The sequence below is a fragment of the Haplochromis burtoni genome, unplaced genomic scaffold (genome assembly GCF_018398535.1).
Source record: "Haplochromis burtoni strain Fernald_Lab_line unplaced genomic scaffold, NCSU_Asbu1 Contig_776, whole genome shotgun sequence".
Lineage (NCBI taxonomy): Eukaryota > Metazoa > Chordata > Actinopteri > Cichliformes > Cichlidae > Haplochromis > Haplochromis burtoni.
In genome coordinates, this window is record NW_024583137.1 from 154,527 (window position 1) to 174,353 (window position 19,827).

The following is a 19,827-nucleotide window of genomic DNA, read 5'->3' on the forward strand; positions in this document are numbered from 1 at the left end:
CTTGTCCAAGTTCTCAAAATGTAGTCATTATCCCAAATACAGAAAAAAAAATGGAAGGGTTGTTGTTTAATGCAGTGGTTTTATTTGTGATCCTGACTATACACAATACTTTTGTAACACTGAGATAAGCTTTCTTTTCTTTTTCTTTTTTCACTCAAACACAATCGGCTCATTCCATTAAAGATGCCAGTGTTACAGTTGATGTGAGCCCAACTGTTGCTTAAGATGCTTTGTTTTAATTGTAAATGTATGACTCTCATAACATCCAGTTTGTTACACATAAAGCCCTCTTGATGTAACATTTAGCCAAAATATTGACTTCAGACTACAACCAACTCAGACAAATGGCTCCACAAGCTTAAAAATGACTAGCAGGTGGAACAACTACATAACTGGGTCCAAAGTGTCAAGAAAGAAAGAAAGAAAAAGAAAAAAGTAAGGAACTTTGATTGTGTAGTTTACTTTACACCTCCATCACTTTGAGTTTTGACTCAAAAAAATCATATTGTGCTGTAGCTGTAGTCTCTTTTCAGCTCAGCAACTTTCTGACACCTGCTCCCTGCCTGTGACTCCATATCATTGCTGGTGTGTGGATTCAAATGTCAAAATGAAAATCTTTGAAAAGAGTTTCTCCTGGTAAATTCACCTGCAAATATGGAAAATCGGTCCCTATATTTACTCTGCTTGTCCAAACCCCATGTGTAGAGGTCCTATGCTCCAAACATACCCTGACATCTCTCCCGATTTTGTCAACAATAAAGTCTCCAAAAACTGGTTTGATTATTTCCTTTGGTTTCTAAACAGGTTTGTGAATATTTATTCTGCAGCTAATTAAACTGTAGAAGTATGATATATGTATGATGCCTGTGTGTTTTCATTTGATGCTAAAGGTTATTTTTAAAAACATTTTCATGTGTTTTACCTGATGTATCTTTGCCTCTTATTTCTCCCTCTGGGTCTTTCTTTACGGTTCGAATCTACCACATTTTTTCTGCACTGATGACACCAAAAGCAGGTCATATCTATTAAACAACGTTCAAGTTTTTTCATACTAATTAAAGGAAAAATGGCAACCGCAGTAAAAACTCTGCTGCTAATTCCTGTCCGATCTTGTGTTTTTCTTGCCTACTGTTGTTATATAACCACTTTGTAATATAATCGTCTTTTTCCTCCTTTATCCTCGATGTTCCTTTATAATTGAATTTTTACATGTCATCAATGAGAGCAGATAAGGCCATGGGAGCACTGAGCTTCTCAGGATTCGTTGAGTCATGTGAGGATACACGCAGAGACAAAGCGACTTGTGAGCATCTGAGCCGCTGTCCCTGAAACATCAGACATGGAGAGACGCCATCTGCCCGGAGAGCTGCAGACGGACAGATTGTACACATGATCAGTACAATCAGATTCAGTTCTCTATGTGTGAGCATCAGCGGGGGCAGCAGCTGGTGCTGAGGGGCAGTCAACATCTGTAGATTCATGTCTATCAGACACTGATGTTCTGCACATGCCTCAATTTTAATGGCAATACAAATGAAACCATGCAAAGAATTTGAAAAAAGCAAAAAACTGAAAGATTACTTTACTAATCCATGTGTAAAATAACCCCTTATCACTTAATTTCCTTTCGCTGCTCAGCTCTCACACAGTGGCTCAGCTAGAGTGGAGCGTGCTTCTGTCCTCTCAGTAAGTGAGGTAGACAGTAGACAGCGGTGAGGAGGGCTGTGCAAAAGCAAAACACATAAATATGCCTGACACCCGTAAACGAAGCGGCATTTGGCAGCAGTTTAAAGACGTTTTTGTCTTGTCTCGACTTTGTCTTGGTCTCGATACCCTCTGGTCTTGGTATTGTCTTGGTCTTGGTTTAGGCGGTCTTGACTACACGTCTACATATTACTTACCACACTTTGACCAGATGGTGATGCTGGCAAATTACATCCAAAAACTATATGTGTGCAATGGAAAGACACATAGAGAAAACAACACAAATATGGTCCACAGGTCCAGTTTAGGTAAATTGTAAATGGATTGGTTCTTATATAGCGCTTTTCTACTCTGAGCACTCAAGGCACTTTTCACAACTTGCCTCATTCACCCATTAACACAAGCACTATTTTCTACTCTCCTATGTAAGTACTCCATCTAACATCCACACACATTCATACTCCAATGGATACACTAAAGAGCAACTTGGAGATAGTATCTTGCCCAAGGATATTTGGCATGCAGACTCCAGCAGAACCACCAACGTTCCGATTTGTAGTTGACCTGCTCTACAACCTGAGCTACAGCCACCCAAAGGTGAAGCCTAATAGACAGCTAGCAGATACAGACACCTGCATCAGGATATTGCTCAATCAAATCAGATTTCCCCATAACTCCAGTATCCAGAAAAAATATAGAGAGTTTTTATGAAGGAGGAAATTAGCTACAGTAATTACTTTTTGTACCTAGCTGTAAATTTGCTTATTTCTGCAATAAAGCTGGACATTTAAAAATGGGAGCCTATGGGGATTAACTCATTTTTTTAGCCTGTCTCAAGTTAACATTTGAGAAAGTGCAGCTTTCTGCACATCCACATTGGCTTTTATGTTACAGCCATGGGTTGGTGCTTGTGTTTGATACTGCAGTACTGCTGCCAATGTGCATTACACTAGAGTAAATCAGACTCCAAAAGGTTTGTGATCCCCTCCAGAAATAAGGTTTCTTTGAATTCAATAAATCCTGCTGTAATCCAAACAATCAAATCCTGACTGAATGCTTCCATCTGACTAAAGGCTAAATTCTGCAAAAGTCTGTATGTTTTTTAATTCCTCACCTGAAGGACTAACAGATAATCGACTCTGCACTGTTATTCTTGTTCCGACTGGACCACCTGCTCTCCTGACTGATTCTCTACCGGTGTTAGAGATACCATAAACAACAGCTGCAGCTGTTTCAATCGAACCCTGTATTCGACATCTAATTAGATGTGACTGTTTTTTCTGGTACATGAAGCCCCCACAGGGACTGTCCCCGGAAGGAGGCCAAGGCTATTCTGCAAATCTCTGAACCATGTCAGTTTTTGATGATTAAATTTGTGATAAGGGCATTGTGCCAGATTATGTTAGGACAAAAAAGCCATTTGGGGTTGAGCTGATTCTGATGTTTGCCCAATGCTTTCCTTCGGTTTTGTAAATTTTGGCCTGCTGCTTCCTGTGATGCTTCAGGGCAAAGACAGAAAGGAATGAAGGGAGACGGAAAGAAAAAAGACAGCCAGACACACAGTGAAACATGAATCAGCTACATGAAATAAGTAAGACTTCAAATAATTTTAAGAGAATTTTGAATGAAAAGGAGCAGTCATACAAGGAAGACAGAATACCATCAATATTCATAATAACCTTGGAAAATAGAATGAAATTGTTTATTTGTGTACCTACAATCGGCACGTTACAAAGATGAAAGGGTGATAAGACTTTAGTTTATGTCCTGTTTTGTGCTTTGTTTTATTTTTTATTGCAGTAACTGATTTGTTTAATTTGCATTTGCTTTTACTTTAACTTGTTCATTTGGTTTAGGCAGTAAGAACTACTCAATAAATAGTTATTTTTAGGCAATAAAAGCTACTTGGTTGGGTTCAGGTACTAAAGACAGCCCAGTTTTAGGTACTAAGAATTACTTGGTTATTTTTCAGTATGAAGGAATACTCAGGTAGGTTTTACACGTATGGCCAATTAAGTACAACCAGCATATATTTATACTAGCATCCTTTTAGGGTGTCAAATGCTTGCCACCCAGTGACATCTTTTGATATGTGCCAAACCTTTGTGACCCTGAATTGCATAAGTGGATTAGAAAATGGACAAACTGATGGAGTTGGGATGTCAAAACTACTTTTTCAATGCCCTGGAATGAGAGCGGCCTGGTGATTAAGCATATTAAAGTATATGAATGAGGCAGCCACACTAGATCATCTCTTTGTGCCAGCCACAAAACTTGTCTGCTCCATCACAGCTAAAGAACTAAAGTAATAGTAGATGAAAATTCAAATGTCATTCATATTAGCTGGAAGGGTCAGTAAATGTTTTCCTCATTGTGTTAATGCTGGAGGCGTAGCTGCACCAAAATCAGACACAGTTTGTACTTTTCTGTTCTGATGTGTCGGGGTAACAATCGCACTTCAGAAGCTAGTTAGTCCGCTCAAAGTCATCCGATGTCCAATAATGAGACAACAGCCACTGCTCCCATCAAGACAACCAGACAAAACTCTCAGCAGAGAGCCTGAGAGAATTAATGAACGAGAGGCAGCAGATGAGCCTGTGGGCGAGGAAGTGCAGTGCTTGCTTTGTTTATCACACACTGCCTGACTGCTCCTGTTTTCATGCAGGGGAATTGAACCGACAACTTTCTAGCTGCTATCTTTCTACCTTCCTGCACATTTCACAGTACATCGGTCACATCGCTTGCTCTCTGTTTCCTTCTGCGTTTGATTTTTCTTTCACAGCAGCCCTGTCTTTTAATTCAAAGGGGGCTTTTTCAGATGTCGACAAACTGAAAGAGGCTCAAATATGAAAGGAACGTGCCCATTAAATGTTCCAGCGCACCCTACATTTGTTTAAGCAAACTTCTCTGGTTCGTTTTTGAATAATATGCCTCTAGCAAAACCTTTAAATCTAATTAAATTGCAACATGACGACATAACTATTAATTTCTCCATACATTCCTTGACAGACAGACAGCATCTTGTTACAGTCAAAGGACAAATTTAGGGGCTGCACCACTGCAGTGTATAAGTGAATAAGGACTATTTTGAACTGTGAATTGGGCAAAGGAAATGTAGAGTCCAAGTAGAAAAATATGAAGCTGAACATCATAGAATAGATCTCTAAGCGACTATAAATCATGACAAATCCTGATGTGAAAACATGCTTCTGAGTGCACTGTAACAGAGAAGCACTTAAAGACCACATCTTCCATCAGTGGTAATGTTCTGTTTTGCAGTTTTAAGAGTGGACTGAACCCTCATCCACATTTTAGTCGGTCTGTTCTTTGCAGAGGTTCCACCTCTCTGGCAAGCTAATAACATTTGGTGGGCTAATTTTTGTGTAAATTTCTTGAAAGACAAATCTCCCACTTTGCGAAACCACTGGACTGTCTGTTGACTTAGTGTCTTGTGATGCAGCCAATATCTGGACCAAGATTTTAATAACCAGTGAATTTAAGGATATCTTCCCCCTTTTGCCTCTACATGGACCATCTATTTCCATGGAACCAAACTGGTCAAATGTGATTGATCATTTAACCTCAAGAAACAAACAGAAAACAGCAAGCGTTCAGTACCAACAAACTTGTCCCCTGCCTGCAGATTCATATGCATATATTTGTTTATTACATAACACCACCTGATCTTCAGCTTGGAGGAGGAATAACATTAATCCTCAACAGAACCAAATGTCAGGGGGTTCAATAAGCATTAGTGAAGATTAGAAAACAATCTAACAAAAAAAGAACTGATAAAAAGTAGATTATAAGTTATCTGACTAAAACATTGGCCAATACCAAAGAATGGTTTATATAGTGGTGTCTCTAACAGTTGTAGTTTTACATCCAAGATTGGTTCTTTGTTCCAGTTCTAGCCCCCGTCAACAAGAGATGACCATGAAAATGACAGAAATTTAGATTCCATTGGCTCATGGTCAAAGTAGCTCCCAGAGATAATAACCAACTATAGCCAACCAGTGAATTTGTAGATTTTACTGGGGAAGTACCATAGATTTAAGTAATGGTTGGTTATGCCACAGCAGAGATACATAATTTATCATTTAAATTACTATGATTTAATAGTTTATATCATTTGCTTTTGTTTATGTTTGACAAGGTTTGTGGCCTTGCCCCATGTGTCACAAACCGTCAGTTTCTGGAGCTGAACTAAAACCACATGAGACTCCGCTTACTGTCATCAACTGAGTGAGCTGTAACGCATTTATACGGCCGTATTACGTCTATCACTATGATAGGTGGAAAAAGTAGTTCCTATCCCATAATATATTTACTCTCCATTGTTATACACTATGGAAAAACATTTTTTAATGTATTTCGATGTCCTGTATAATAGTAACCTTACTTATGAAAATTCTATTTTGTAATAAAGCAGTGCAACAGTTTGTTTTATTTAAAGTCAGTACATTTTACCATCAGTCACTTTTAGTTCAGCTTCTCTTTTCTGTGCTTTGTTTCAACTTCCTTTCAAATGTTGTTCCACTGGCAGCCTCATAATTTTTTCCTCTTCCATTTTCTCTCTCGGTAAAATACTTCTCTCATGACTAAATGAAAGTAAATGGAACGATCTGATATCGTCATGTTGGTGTTGTTCCCACATCATACTAAATGTTGTTCCAGGTTCAACATTGCAAGTGACCAATCAGAATGTTGTGACGTCATACTTTTGCGACTTCGGGAAAAACCGCCGTAAAACAAAAAACTGTACTTAAGCTGCGGAAACCGCTGTGATCAACGGACCCTGACCCTAACCCTTTAATAAACGGTAAGCAGAATTGATATTGTCCTTGCAACATTGGAATTTCATAAATGCACGAATGGCTTGGCAGCGCAAAAGAATAACGTCACAACAATGTGATTGGTCACTTGCAATGTTGAACCTGGAACAACATTTTCATGATGATCTGGGAACAACACCAACACGACGATATCAGATCATCCAAGTAAATGCATGGTCTCAAATGCTTTTCATTTTCAGCCGCAGGTCTTTTCTAAGACACTGCAGCAGTGTTTGTAACCTTTAAACCTCTCCTCATGAGCAGGCCCAATTCTAATTAACAGCTCAGTTTTTAAAATGTTACCCAGTGAAAAGGCTAAAATGGAAAGGCTGTTTAGGACTACTGTGACTGTTTCATTACTTTTTTGCTTTCAAATCTCACCCTGACCTGCCGGAGACAGCAACATGCTATATTTTAACATGCTATACTATATTTTCAAAATTTTATCTACCGAGTCCAAGGTTGCTCAGTTTGGGTGCACAGTTTTAGAGCGTTTTTACAAAAAGCAGCCTCTGGCACCATGAAAGACTCTCAGCAGCACTTTCATTCAGATTATCATTTCTCATACTCAATTTCATTCATTATGATATAATGTGCTGAAAAAGAAAGAAACTGACATCTATCACTTCTCCTCTCCATCAGTGAAGGTGTGTTCAGCTGGAAAACACAAGCATCTAACTTCTTCAGATGTTATAAGCAAACGGTGAAGATGCCAGAAAATATTTCAAAGGCATGAAAGCTGTGCTTGTGTCCTGCCAGACGGATGGGGTACTGAGAGATAAACTGAGCATGACTGTTTATGCAGACTGTCATATCTGCTTGTGTCATGTCTCAGTTTTATGTAACGTCTTTATGCGTTCACTGTAGTACATGCATCCCTGAAACTCTGGACTATTTGCCTGGATCAGAGCAGAATATACTGCTCTCAGTCTCAGCATGCCACAAAAGAAAACAAAAGCTCACCATATGCATTTTACACTATATGAGCAATTTATCTCTAAAGTTATTACATCAGCTCAAGGGAGACTGGTGAACCATCTGTAGCATGCAATACGGGTCTATTGTGGTGAGAGAGAGCTAAGAGTACAGGAAATGCTGTTATGTTACTAGTCTATCTGCAGTACCCCCTCACCTATGGCTAAGAGCTCAGATACATGTAGTAGAAATGAGCTGCCTCTGTAGTAACTACTAGGGATGGGTACCGGTATCCGGTGCCATTATGGCACTGGTTCTGACATAAACGGTAGTAACCAGACTGAAAAGCAGCGCACATTTCGGTGCTTTATTTCAGTGCTTTTTTTTCCTGAGATGTCATATACACTTTGGATTCCAGCCAATCATTTTACCTTTGCAAGCGTAGTAGGCGGGCCCAGGTACGTACGTTCTTTTAGAGCAGAGCTACAGATTAAAAATGCCCAAAGCAAAGCGGTCAAAGTCTGGCTGTACTTCACAGCAAAAGATGCAAACTCAGCAACCTGCAACAAGTGCTTTAAGGTGATACTGTCAAAGGAGGTAACACCTCAAATCCGATGAAACACCTGGCGACGCATGGCGTTTTTTTAAAAGCCGAGAAATGCACCGTATTTGATAGCTTGCTGCGAGACCTCACACCGTGCACATCTACTGCAGATGTGGTGCCTGTTATCGGACCTGGAGTTAGCAACATCCCCCAAAAACCCGAAGAGGAGAGTCCTGACCCCTAGCCCTGCCAGTGTAGCAGAAATGGGGACGGATGATGATGGCAGCAGCAGCCGTTCTTCTCTGCGTGAGTAGCTTAATGTTGTTCGTGTGTAATTTCCGTTGAGTAGGCTAACCACGTTATTACATTAACAAATGTAAGGTGAACTAGCAAACACCATCGTAGTTACATGCAGCTGTCTTTCTTGTTTGATGGCAGATACTCTCTTCACCCTGGCCAAAAAGGCTAAAATGACCAAAGAAAAAGTGGAAAACAACTAAACATGAGAGGTTTTTGGACAAAGTTGGTGGTTTTTTTTTTCCATTGTTTAAGCACTGCTTCCAGCCAAGAGTGATACCATATATGCCCCATAGCTTCAGAAAAGGCTAACATTGTTATCTTTTTACAAAAAAACCCCAGCTAAACATGAGAGGTTTTTGGACAAAGTTTGTGTTCTTGATTCTTTAAGCACCGGTTCGAGCACCGTTTAAGCACCGGCACCGTTTCAAAAGTACCGGTTTGGTACTGGTATCAGATAAAACCTAAATGATACCCATCCCTAGTGACTACAGTGACTAGCTCAGAGTAGAGCTGCTACTCCTCTACACTGAAAGGAGCAAGCGGAGGTAGTTTGGGCATTAGATCAGGATACAACCTCGGGACCCTTCCTTGGAGAGGTGTTTTATGCATCTCTTACCAGAAGGAGAGCCTGGCCAGACCCCAGGGTCTGGGAAAATGTCTCTTAGCTGGCTTGGGATAGCCTCAGCAAACTAGAGCATGCAAATATGTAATATTGATAGAATATCCGCTACAACCCGCGTTTATCAAATCACTGCCAATATCCTACACATATATCCATGTTACATCGAACCAGGTAAGCTTTGAGGTAGCCTTTCAGCTTTTACCCAGTGCTAATCATAAGGGATTATCTGACTACTGTGATGTTCAGTCTAGTACTGTATGGCATTTATCCTACAATATAAAACACCTTATTGTGAACTGGATCTAAATTAATAAAACTGAGCCAACATATATATAATGCCACTGATATTATATGTAAGCCTTGCTAGATGTGCAGTGACCACAGTGCATTGTGAAGGAGTGAAGGAGAAGGAGTGCAAGGAAGTAGTAATGAAAAACATTACACTGAGATTTAACTGAGGATTTAATTTGCAAATCTTGCAAAAGGCAAAAATAAGTTAATAGTGTTTTTCCAGGACATGAACAGTAAGTATGTGTGAGCATTTATTAATGATGGCCAATGGTGGATTTTATTTTGCATCCAATTTTCTCTACTCCTCTCAGAACAAGCGAGTCTCGGGGCTATATAAAGATGCTTCTGCACACGAACACACGTAGAGTTAGGCACACACACACACGAGTAAGCAAATGGCGTTTGATCTAATTATTTTTTTCTTTTTCTTTATTAGCTCATTTTGTACTTTGTGACAGATGGAGAGGGGATGCCAGGGACCTCACAAAGCTGATTGCAGCGCCTCAAAAAGCTTAAACCAGAAGGCATGTAGGTCATCGAGTCACAGTTAAAGAGATTTTAACAATACAACACGCGGTTGTTTCTGTCTTCATCTTGCTGCTTTATAAAATAGTCATATGCTTCATTTAAAAACAGTGAAGTGGTTGTGAATTTAAAGGATTTTAGCTTAAATGTACAGCAGTTCTACAATGAGCTGTGACTGCATGTAAAGTTGTTTATCATTTATTATAAATAATAAAACTGCAATTAACTATTTACCACCTTATTTTGTCAGCATTAGACGGGTGTAAGGAAGTTCCACACTCATAACTGCACGATAGCGAGATGTTACTGAACTAGGCTAAGGGGTTCTCAGGTTTTTGGGACCAAGGAAAATCCGGTATAGTCCTAAAATAGATTAAACTGCTTTTGACTTAGCATCACTTGTCACAATCGCATCCCTTTCTATTACATGCCTCGACACAACTGAACAGATTTGCAAATGATTGCTCCAAAGACAACATGTGAGAGAGTTATGGGCATAAAATTGTTGTGAATCATCCTGATATGAATGGATATTTTAAAGATGCATCGCAATATTAACCGTAAAATTAATCACATCACATTATCTTTTAGAAGTAAGCTACTTTTCTTTCTGCTATATAATTTGTGTTTACTTCAAACATTAAAATCAAGTCAGGATGGAGTTCAGCCTCTCTATGTGTGATTGTTGGTATTGCGATGTTTGTCATTTCTAGTACTTTTTTTGACTTATTTTGTTGGCTTGTGGGGCTTTTTTATTGGCTGTTATAGTGATGGTTGGGTTTTTATTCTTGATTGGTAAATTTTTTAAATACGTCCAGTAGCGGTGGTAAGGTTTTTCTGTTTTGTTTGGTTTTGTTTTTGGTTTATGTTGGATGATAATTGCTATTTTTGTGGATTGTCAGTCCTTGGGACCTTTTGCTGTTGTTGATTGTGAATAGCTGCTGTTGTGGTTGGGTTTTTTGTTTTTGAATTCTGCTGGTTTTTTATTATGTGTTGTGATCATTTTTGTTTTGGTAGATTCTGGTGTTAGTTTTGGTTGTTTAAATATTAGTTTAAATATTATTCAATTATTGGTTTTTGTTAGGAGATAATGTGTTTTTTTCTACGTTGTTGGTTGCTGGGCTCTCTGTTGTGTTTTTGGTTGGTAAAAGTTTCTGTTGTGGATTTTGCTCTTTTTTAGTTTTTGGATTGCAGTCTTTGTGTTTACTGTTGATTATTGTGGTGAGTTTCGAGGGGTTACTCTTTGTGTGATGATTATTGATTTTGGTTGTTTTTGCAGAGAATTTCTCCATGGGTATTAATGAAGTACACATTATTATACCCTCGAAGTTAAATCTTAACATTTCCCAAACACAATGTACTACTAAAGGAGGATCGACTCACACAGCGTGGAATTTTTAGACAATAGTAGAAGTCTGTAAAACAGAGATCTATGATAGTTCAGCTTTTTAAGCAACAGCAAAAATAGGAGGAGGCATTTGTGTGTCTTTATTAGATTTATTGACAATAACAAACAGTCTCTTTGCAGAGATTCTTTGTCTGTGCACTCTCATCTTAACACGCCTTGTAGTACTGATACTTCTCTCTCTATGAAGAAACATTTTACCTGTCCATCAATGTTTGTTGTCTTGTTTACTGCTACATCAATGCTCCCTGAAGTGTATGCTCTGAATAAAATATATTATTGTGCTTCTTCAGGCCTGACGAGCTCTGACAGCTAAGGCAATTTCCCTCCCACATCACACTCCATTACCTCTCACAGTTTGTTAAAATTCATTAGCATGTGTGCTGATGTGGTGCTTATAAATTCACCTGTTTAGTTAGTCGTTTCATGTTAAGTCATGCATTTAGAAGACTAAATTCTCTAAGATTTATCAGGATGTTTTGTATGTTTTAATTAATTGCTATCATTTATGTCTTGTTCACACTAATTTATGGCAAAACTCTCTCAGTTGTGTTGGCATTTCTGAGAATAACCTAAAAACACAGATTTTCAACCCATCTTTCAGTTTGAACATGAATAGTTGCGCTAAAACAAAGTACGGTGAATCATGCAGCCGAGTGAAGTTTCACAAGTAAGCATCACAGCCGGGGGACATGTGAAACTGTTTACACTTGTCTCATTAGACAGAAATAAAACTGAGGTGAAACTGCCTACCACGTATCAAAGCAGGTGATTAAGAATTGGTCTTGGCTTCTCTTGCTGTTCAGTCCTGTTTCATGCTTCATGTTGACACCAACATAGTCTCCAACTCATTAAAAAGGTAAAACTGGCACAAAGGCAGTTTAGTCCTTTACAGCCAGAAAACAAAACTTCAGTCACGTGATACCAGTCTTCTGTTGCTACACTTATTACTGCTCAGTCTTTGTTTTGACTCTCACTCTATGAATACTGAAAGACTGCATTTGATTCATCGTGTGCAATCAGCACCATCAAATGTTCTAAGAAAATGCATCTTAATATTTCTAAAATTTAAATAAATATTCTAGATTTACATCTCATTAACAAATGCAGATGACTGACAACATTTCCTTTAGACGTTTGACTCTCTCACCCATTCCTTCATAGATGAAATATTCTTCCCTAATGTCTAAATTATTGTATACATTTTTCTGGGGAAGTAATTTAAAATATTTATTTTGTGCACATCAAATTATTTTACTGACAACAATGGGAAAAATCTTGAATTCTCACTTAAGAAGAACTGCGCGAGAAATCACTACCTGGAGGGTGGTCAATTAAAATATTTTAATTTCATTAATTTAATAGATCAAAAGCCAGAATTCCTCATGCTTTATCTGCAGAATCATTCCTGAATTAGTCATTTTTGACCTATTATTAGTGCTGAAACTGTGCAATAATTTTACTTCTGCTTTGGCTCTTTTTCAAATATTCAGGTACAGAGATGGCGTTAAAGACTTACTTAGGAATATTTATACATGTAATGTCGTAATTATGGACAGACCCTCGAAGTGCGCTTTCTCAGCTGAATTCTACTGACATAGTTTTACAGTTAAGTCATACAATTTGGGAAAGAAAAAACATACATAAGTTACTGTCGTAATAACTAAGCCCATGTTAGTGATTTTGTTAACAGTAGTTTGGTGCTGAAGGATTATGGAGCATTTGGGTCTGTGCAAGTTAGATATTGGGCATTCTTGAGCTTTTGCAGGTAATTTTAATATGGAAACATTTGAAATGGAACTCATAGCTGGTGACACTGAATGCCCCACTGTGTGATGGATTCATTATTATTTCCATTAGAAAATGCATCTCCTGTTTTGTGCACAGTGTAATCTAAGATGCTTATTTTTGAAATAAATATCAATGTACTCCTTTCCTGTCTTTTTTAAAAATTAGGTGGGCCGAGAAATTTCCCCAAAGTTGGTCACCTGTCCATTTTTTATAGTTTTAAAAAAACGCAGGTGCCTTTGATGGTACCAAACTTTTTTCCGGTATTGTTGGGGAGAAAACTTACAAACATACAGTACAGCACTTCTGATTCACACTGCTAGTGAAGATTTATATAAATTTGACAAGCTGAACGCATTCTGTACTGTACAGGAGATGCGGCACGAGATTGATTGATAATTGTCTACAGCTGATCAGGAAGCAGAACACGATGCGCTGTACAAAAAGAAAAGAAGAAAGAAGAAGAGGCAAATTGCACAAAAAAATACGAAAGGTGAACCGTGTTATAGCGAGGGACCACTGTAATGCAAATATTTGAATATCTTTTTAATAAGAAATATCTCAGTGGTAAATGTTTATTCCCACTGTGCTTAGTGGGGTCAACTAATTATTCTTTATAATCTTTATAATCAGATTTGAGTGATCCTAGCCAAACTGCCTACATTCACCTCTGAATCACATAATACATCTAAATACAATTAACAATTCAGAAAACCAAAATGATAATGCATGATAATACAGTAATTATGACCAATAAAAAAAGGGATCTTGTAATGAAACATTAAAGTTTCGACTTTATTTTTTAGAAACGTCTGATTATTGTCATTCTAAAGCACATCACGTTTAACTTCCTTTTGAGCTTTGCCTTTTGTATACCCAAAGTCTCCTTCTCTAACATTAAAAATATATTGTGCTAATAAAAAATAGATCATAGATCATTTTAATTTAGATTTTTCAAAACAAGCAGTTTGAGTCTTATCTTTACATAAGAGAGCAGTGTGTGAGGGTTGACCAAAAAAAGTCATCCATGTTGGAAAATAGAACGGGTATCCCCCAAGGAACTGTCCTTGGCCCATTGCTGTTTAGGCTAGTTCACACTGCAGGTCTTAATGCTCAATTCCGATTTTTTGATCAAATCCAATTTTTTTGTCTGCTCGTTCACACTACAAATAAAATGCGACAGCAAACGCGCTCTAGTGTGAACGCTCAAAGCGGCCCGCATGCGCAAAAGAAGACGTCACACACAACGCGCTCTGTTTAGACCCAGAGCAAACAGATATTGTTTGACTGATGGCCCTTAATATAAAGACTTCGGACTTTACGTTTCCCAATTTTTGCTTTAAGTTATTTTGTTATTTACATAATAATGAGATAACCTAATAATGATCCTTATTGCTGTTTTAGAGGAGCGGTGCTTCAAAGGATAGCTGCAGATTTCTGTCAGAATCTGCAGATTATACAGTACAAATAAAATGTTAACGTTTCTCCAACGTTGTCTTCCCAACAGTTTCACCGGATGGCCAGGAAGCGTTCGCGATGTCTTCTCCGGCGCTGATAATTGGCGTCTGTCTTGTGTCAGTGACGTAAAAGACGGATTTAATGCGACTTGACCATTCAAACAGCAGTCGCTTTCTGAAACATCGGATATGTATCGGATTCAGTACCACATACGAAAGTGACCCAGATCGGATTTGAAAATATCGGATTTGTGCCGTTCACACTGTCATACCATGATCGGATATGGGTCGCATAGGGTCAAAAAAATCGGATTTGATGCGCTTTCGCCTTACAGGTATTAGATCATTTACATTGAAGGTTAAAGGTTGGTTAAAGGGAAATCAGAGCTGTAGTCATTTTAAGTAATCTTTTTTTTCTTTTTACATTGTCTAAAATTGTAGCTGTATTCATGGTTTATTTTGGTTTCATGAAAATGTATGTTTTAACTCCGTGTATTGTGAATGTAAGCCCAACAAGGGACAATGGTTGGAAACTAGCAATACCTATAAACTTATGTGCAGTACATCAATTTTATGTTTTATACTTGGACGATGTTAATCTGTACTGTCCCTTTTAAATAAAGAATTATTATTATGAATTGGGTCATCATACATAAAATAAAAAGGAAAATGGCAAAATAGGATTTGTGCATCTCTTGAAATTCTTTTGAACTCTTTAGATGTCACTTTTCTGTCCTCTGTATAAAATCCTTATTTATGTGCTCACACAGACACTCTTCACATATTGGTAAAGAAAACTCTGATTCCTCCATTTAAAATGTCTGCCTGTCACAAAAACAACAAATGTCTGAGTTCATCTCTGCATCCGCTGGCCTCTCCCACTCGAACCAGCCAACAAATTTGAGACATCACTAAGATCTAGCACACAGCGGCAGATGTTTGAGTCATCCTTACTGACAGCTTACACATACACATATACAGACGGGTTAGAAATTAAAGGAATAAGCTGAACTTTTGACCCCTACGTTGAAGAAACGGTGACTGTGTTATGCTGCAGGCAGCATTTTGCTGCTGTTGTTTGGGTTCACTCGCCCCAGAAATCTGTTTAGGGAGAACACCTTAATCTTATGATGAAAGATTTCTATGGTAATGGGAGTGGAAAAGTTGGAGTGTATAGTGAACCTCACAATGAAATTAAAAAAACAAACAAACAAGAGGGCGGTAGTCTTTACTGATCATGTAGAAGTCTCAAAAACTCACCATAACTCACATATCAAATATGATACACTTGGCTTTAAAAGGTTAAGTTGCATTTTCCATTTACATGCAAAGAAGTCTATCAAACTCATTGCAAGATTACAACTTCGACATTAGAAGACCACCTCTGTTTACCTGTTACGCTTGACATCAAGTTGACATACCATTCTCAGTGGTTGAATTTCATTTTGGGACTCATTTAACCAATTCCCATAAATCTAGCCCTCATAATGCAATTTCATTGATCTAATAATGATGAACTCAGTGTTGGCACTAGTGTAGAATGACTAGATAGTGCAACAGAAGTGAATAAACCTCTCCAGGGAAACATCTTGGGAACTTTTCCTCTTTCTACCACACTCTCACTCTGCCATTTCTCTTGCTAGCAGGCTTCAAATATGTGAGCTTGTGGCATGTAAACATTGATCACTATCTAAAGATGAAAATCCACAAAACCACCAGGGATTAAAAGGAATATTACCAAGGGCAGTCTCCATTAAGTTAACTTTTATCATTCAGATCACCAGATGGGTAACGCTAACATTATTAACGTGATGAAACAATCCAAAGAGGGGTTTTCAGGCAAAATGGCTCATAATGTCTGTGGCACAACCTTTTAACACTGGAACGAGCATCTGGATGTGTAAAACTTACAATGGAGAAAGAACAGAACAAGCAATGAAAATGGCAGAAAACATTCGGAGATAGTTTCAAAAATCAAAATCAAATAAATCCCTCCTGTGGGAAGCATTAAGATTGGAAAGCCTTGATACCACACATCTCCACTTCAGGATATGTATTGGCTTTCTATTTTTTCCACAAGGGGCCAAACCTGGTTCTATCATACTCTCTAAATTTACTTTCAAACCTCCAGCAGAACCAGGCTCAGGGAGGGGCAGCCATCTGCCTCAACTCCTTGGTACTGACTGGAAAGAGAAGAAAGCAGAGAGACACAGGACAAAAGAGTCACTATGGGAGCAAGAACCAGAGTATAATAACTGCTAATGATTTAGCAAGGATAAAGTTTGCCAACTGCAACCTTCAAGAAAAAGAAAGTTTTAAACCTAGTGTCAAGAGTAGAGAGAGTGACAGTCTCTCAAATTCAAACTGGGAGGTTATTTATTAGAGATGGCTGAATGCTTGATCTCCAGTTCTCCACTATTCAAAACCACAACATGCAGTCTGAGAGTAAAGTGCTCTGTTAGTATAATGGGCTGATATAAGGTCTTTAAGATATGGCGGAGCCTGATTATTCAATACCTTATATGTGAGGAGAAGGATTTTAAATTCAATTCTGAATTTAACACAAAGCCAATGAAGAGAAGCCAATTTTAGAGAAAAGTCTCCTTTTGCAATCTCATTTTGCTCTCTTGCTGAAATATTCTGGATCAACTGAAGGCTGTTCTGAGACTTTAGCAATATTAAGCAAATGAATGAACGCAGTCCTACATATTTGCTTAATGAGAACACTGAAGGACAAATCCTGTTAAAAATGACTCCAAGTTGATATTACCCAGTAAGTAACTATCTGCTTAGACACCATGTTTCTCAGACTTTTAGAACTGAGTGCCATAACCTCAGTTTTGTCTGAATTTAGAAGTAGGAACTTTGAGGTCATCCAGGTCTTGATGTCTTGAAGACATGCCTATATTTTAAGAACATAATTTGTATCATCTACATTCATTAATAAATCAAACTGGGTATTATCTGCATAGCAATGAAAATGATTTCAGTGCTTCCTAATAATATTGTAAATAAGCACCAAAACAGCACTAATGAAGGTTAGGAAAGGGTAATCATCTTCTTAGGGCTCTAAAAATGGACTTATCTCTGTGCTTGTATAAATTGCAATTGCATAAATTGTATAAATGCACAATTCTTGAAGACTTGTCATCCTGAGGAATCCTTAACATGAAGCTGTCTGTTCTGTATCACTAAAAGTTGTAAAATGTTGTATCACTAAAATATCATTCTCAGTCAGTTGTTATTTATTATGTGTTTACAGCGCCCTCTGTGGCTGCTCCAAGTAATCCGCTCAGTCAAGCAAAGCAAGTGAGAAAGAAGAAGGGAAACATATCGGCACACAGTTTATGGTGTCCTGTTGGAAGAAATACTGTCCACATCTTCTGTTTATGGTTGTATCGCCGGTATGTACTTAAAGTATAAGTTGCAACTTTGTTTTTTGTACAATATGTTGCCCGCTAATGCAGTATTTGGCTGTAAAGCTCGTCCTTTTGTTAAGCTAGTTACCTGTGATTTTGGAGTTCGTCTGGGATAGCATCAGTAGTAGTTTAAAAAGTTTACATAATTAGACATATGCTATGTAGTAGCAGGGTGGTATATAAATGCATATTATGCTGCACATATGTATGTCATGACTGTATTTTTTGTCTTGCTTTTAGTTTTATATCACAATGTCACCAGGAGACCGAGGCCCTGTACAGGCTCTTGGTAAATGCATTGAGGAAATTAATGACTGGTTGTGCCACAATTTTCTCCAGCTAAACAAAAACAAAACTGAGGTAATAGTCTTTGGCGCCAAAGAAAAACGATTACAGGTCACCAGAGAACTTCAATCTATACACCTAAAAACCACAAACCAGGCGAGAAATTTGGGTGTAGTGATGGATGCAGACCTAAACTTAGAAAAACACATTAAGACAATAACAAAGTCAGCTTACTATCACCTCAAGAATATTTCAAGGATAAAAGATCTGATGTCTCAACAGGACCTGGAAAAACTAGTCCATGCATTCATCTTTAGTAGGCTTGATTACTGTAACAGCATCTTTACAGGTCTACCTAAAAAATCAGTCAGACAACTACAGCTCATTCAGAACTCTGCTGCTCGAGTCCTCACTAAGACCAAAAAAGTGGACCACATCAGTCCAGCTCTGAGGTCTTTACACTGGCTGCCTGTCCGTCAGAGGATAGACTTTAAAGTTCTGATGCTGGTCTATAAAGCTCTGAATGGTTTAGGACCAAAATACATCAGTGACCTCCTGACCCAGACTCAGCTGCATTTGAATAAAGCACCAAATCCACACTTTTAAGCTTAAATTTCAAAACTTACATTTAACTACTGATTTTATTCTGTTTTGATTTTATATACTGTTTTTTTTTTTTTTTAATCAATTTTAAATCATGCTTTTTATTTGTCTTTGTTTCTAATGTCTCTGTAAAGCACTTTGAATCACCTTGTTGTTGAATTGTGTTATACAAATAAATTTGCCTTGCCTTGCCTTGCCTTTACCCTTTTGAATGTCAGTAAACCTGTTGACAACGCTCATCGGTCTTCAGAGTGGTGATATAAGAAAGGTGTTAACGCCCCTGCATTAGACATGCACCCATAACGGCACACTGTCCTTGTTTTAACAATAGCACAAACCTAACTTTACCATAAACTCAACCAAATCCAAACTTTTAACCTTACTCTTATCTTTAAATCTTAAATTTGAATGATTTCTGTCATGGGCTCATGTTCCCAAACAGATTAAGTTCCCAGCAATCTTAAGAAGACATGCACTTGGAGACAAAAACACACAAACACCACCACCTACACATGTCAGAAAGTGTTTTATTGCTCTGAGCACAGTGACAGTATTATATTAGAAGCAACAAAAAGCTGCTGGCGTGCGTCTGTATGTATAAACTTACCAACAGCCAAATTAGCAATGAAGAAGTTGGTGACAGTGCGGAGCGTCTTGAAGCGATAGATGACATAGATGACAAGAGAATTACCCAGAACTCCCAGCACAATAATGGTGCTGTAGGCCAGGATCAACACCACCTGTAAAACAAAACAAACAGCTGTAAACATCTCTCAGAGGTAAATTGTTGCAGCAGAATAAACTAATTTAGAAAAAACAGAGGTGATGTGAAGTGGAACTTCTGTATCCCTCAACTGAAGAATGAATCGAGATTATATGATACTCTTCTTTTAGATAGTTTTATGTTTTATTTCCTACTTTTACCAAATTTATTTAATTATAATGTGTTTTGTTTACACAGAGAGCAAAACAGTGTGTTATAATATAAAAAACTAACTGAAACATAAGACACATTTTGGGCGTCTGAACCTACAGTCACTTGTCAACTGGCTGTATTGCAGACTGATGTAAGGGTAAATGGGAATAATGGGAAAAAATTGCAATCACTTTAGGCTACGTCCACACGTACACGGG

General features: G+C 38.0%; 1 protein-coding gene across 1 annotated transcript in view; it reads right to left on the bottom strand.

Annotated features, from left to right (window-relative positions):
• Nucleotides 1–19,433, bottom strand: part of npy2rl (neuropeptide Y receptor Y2, like) — a gene marked incomplete at its 5' end in the record, with an annotated part of 52,309 nt that extends 32,876 nt beyond the window's left edge. Inside the window, 1 exon segment of the mRNA XM_005950376.3 lies at nt 19,301–19,433. Within this exon segment, the coding sequence (XP_005950438.2) occupies nt 19,301–19,433 (133 nt within the window).
• Nucleotides 19,434–19,827: the final 394 nt, after the last annotated feature.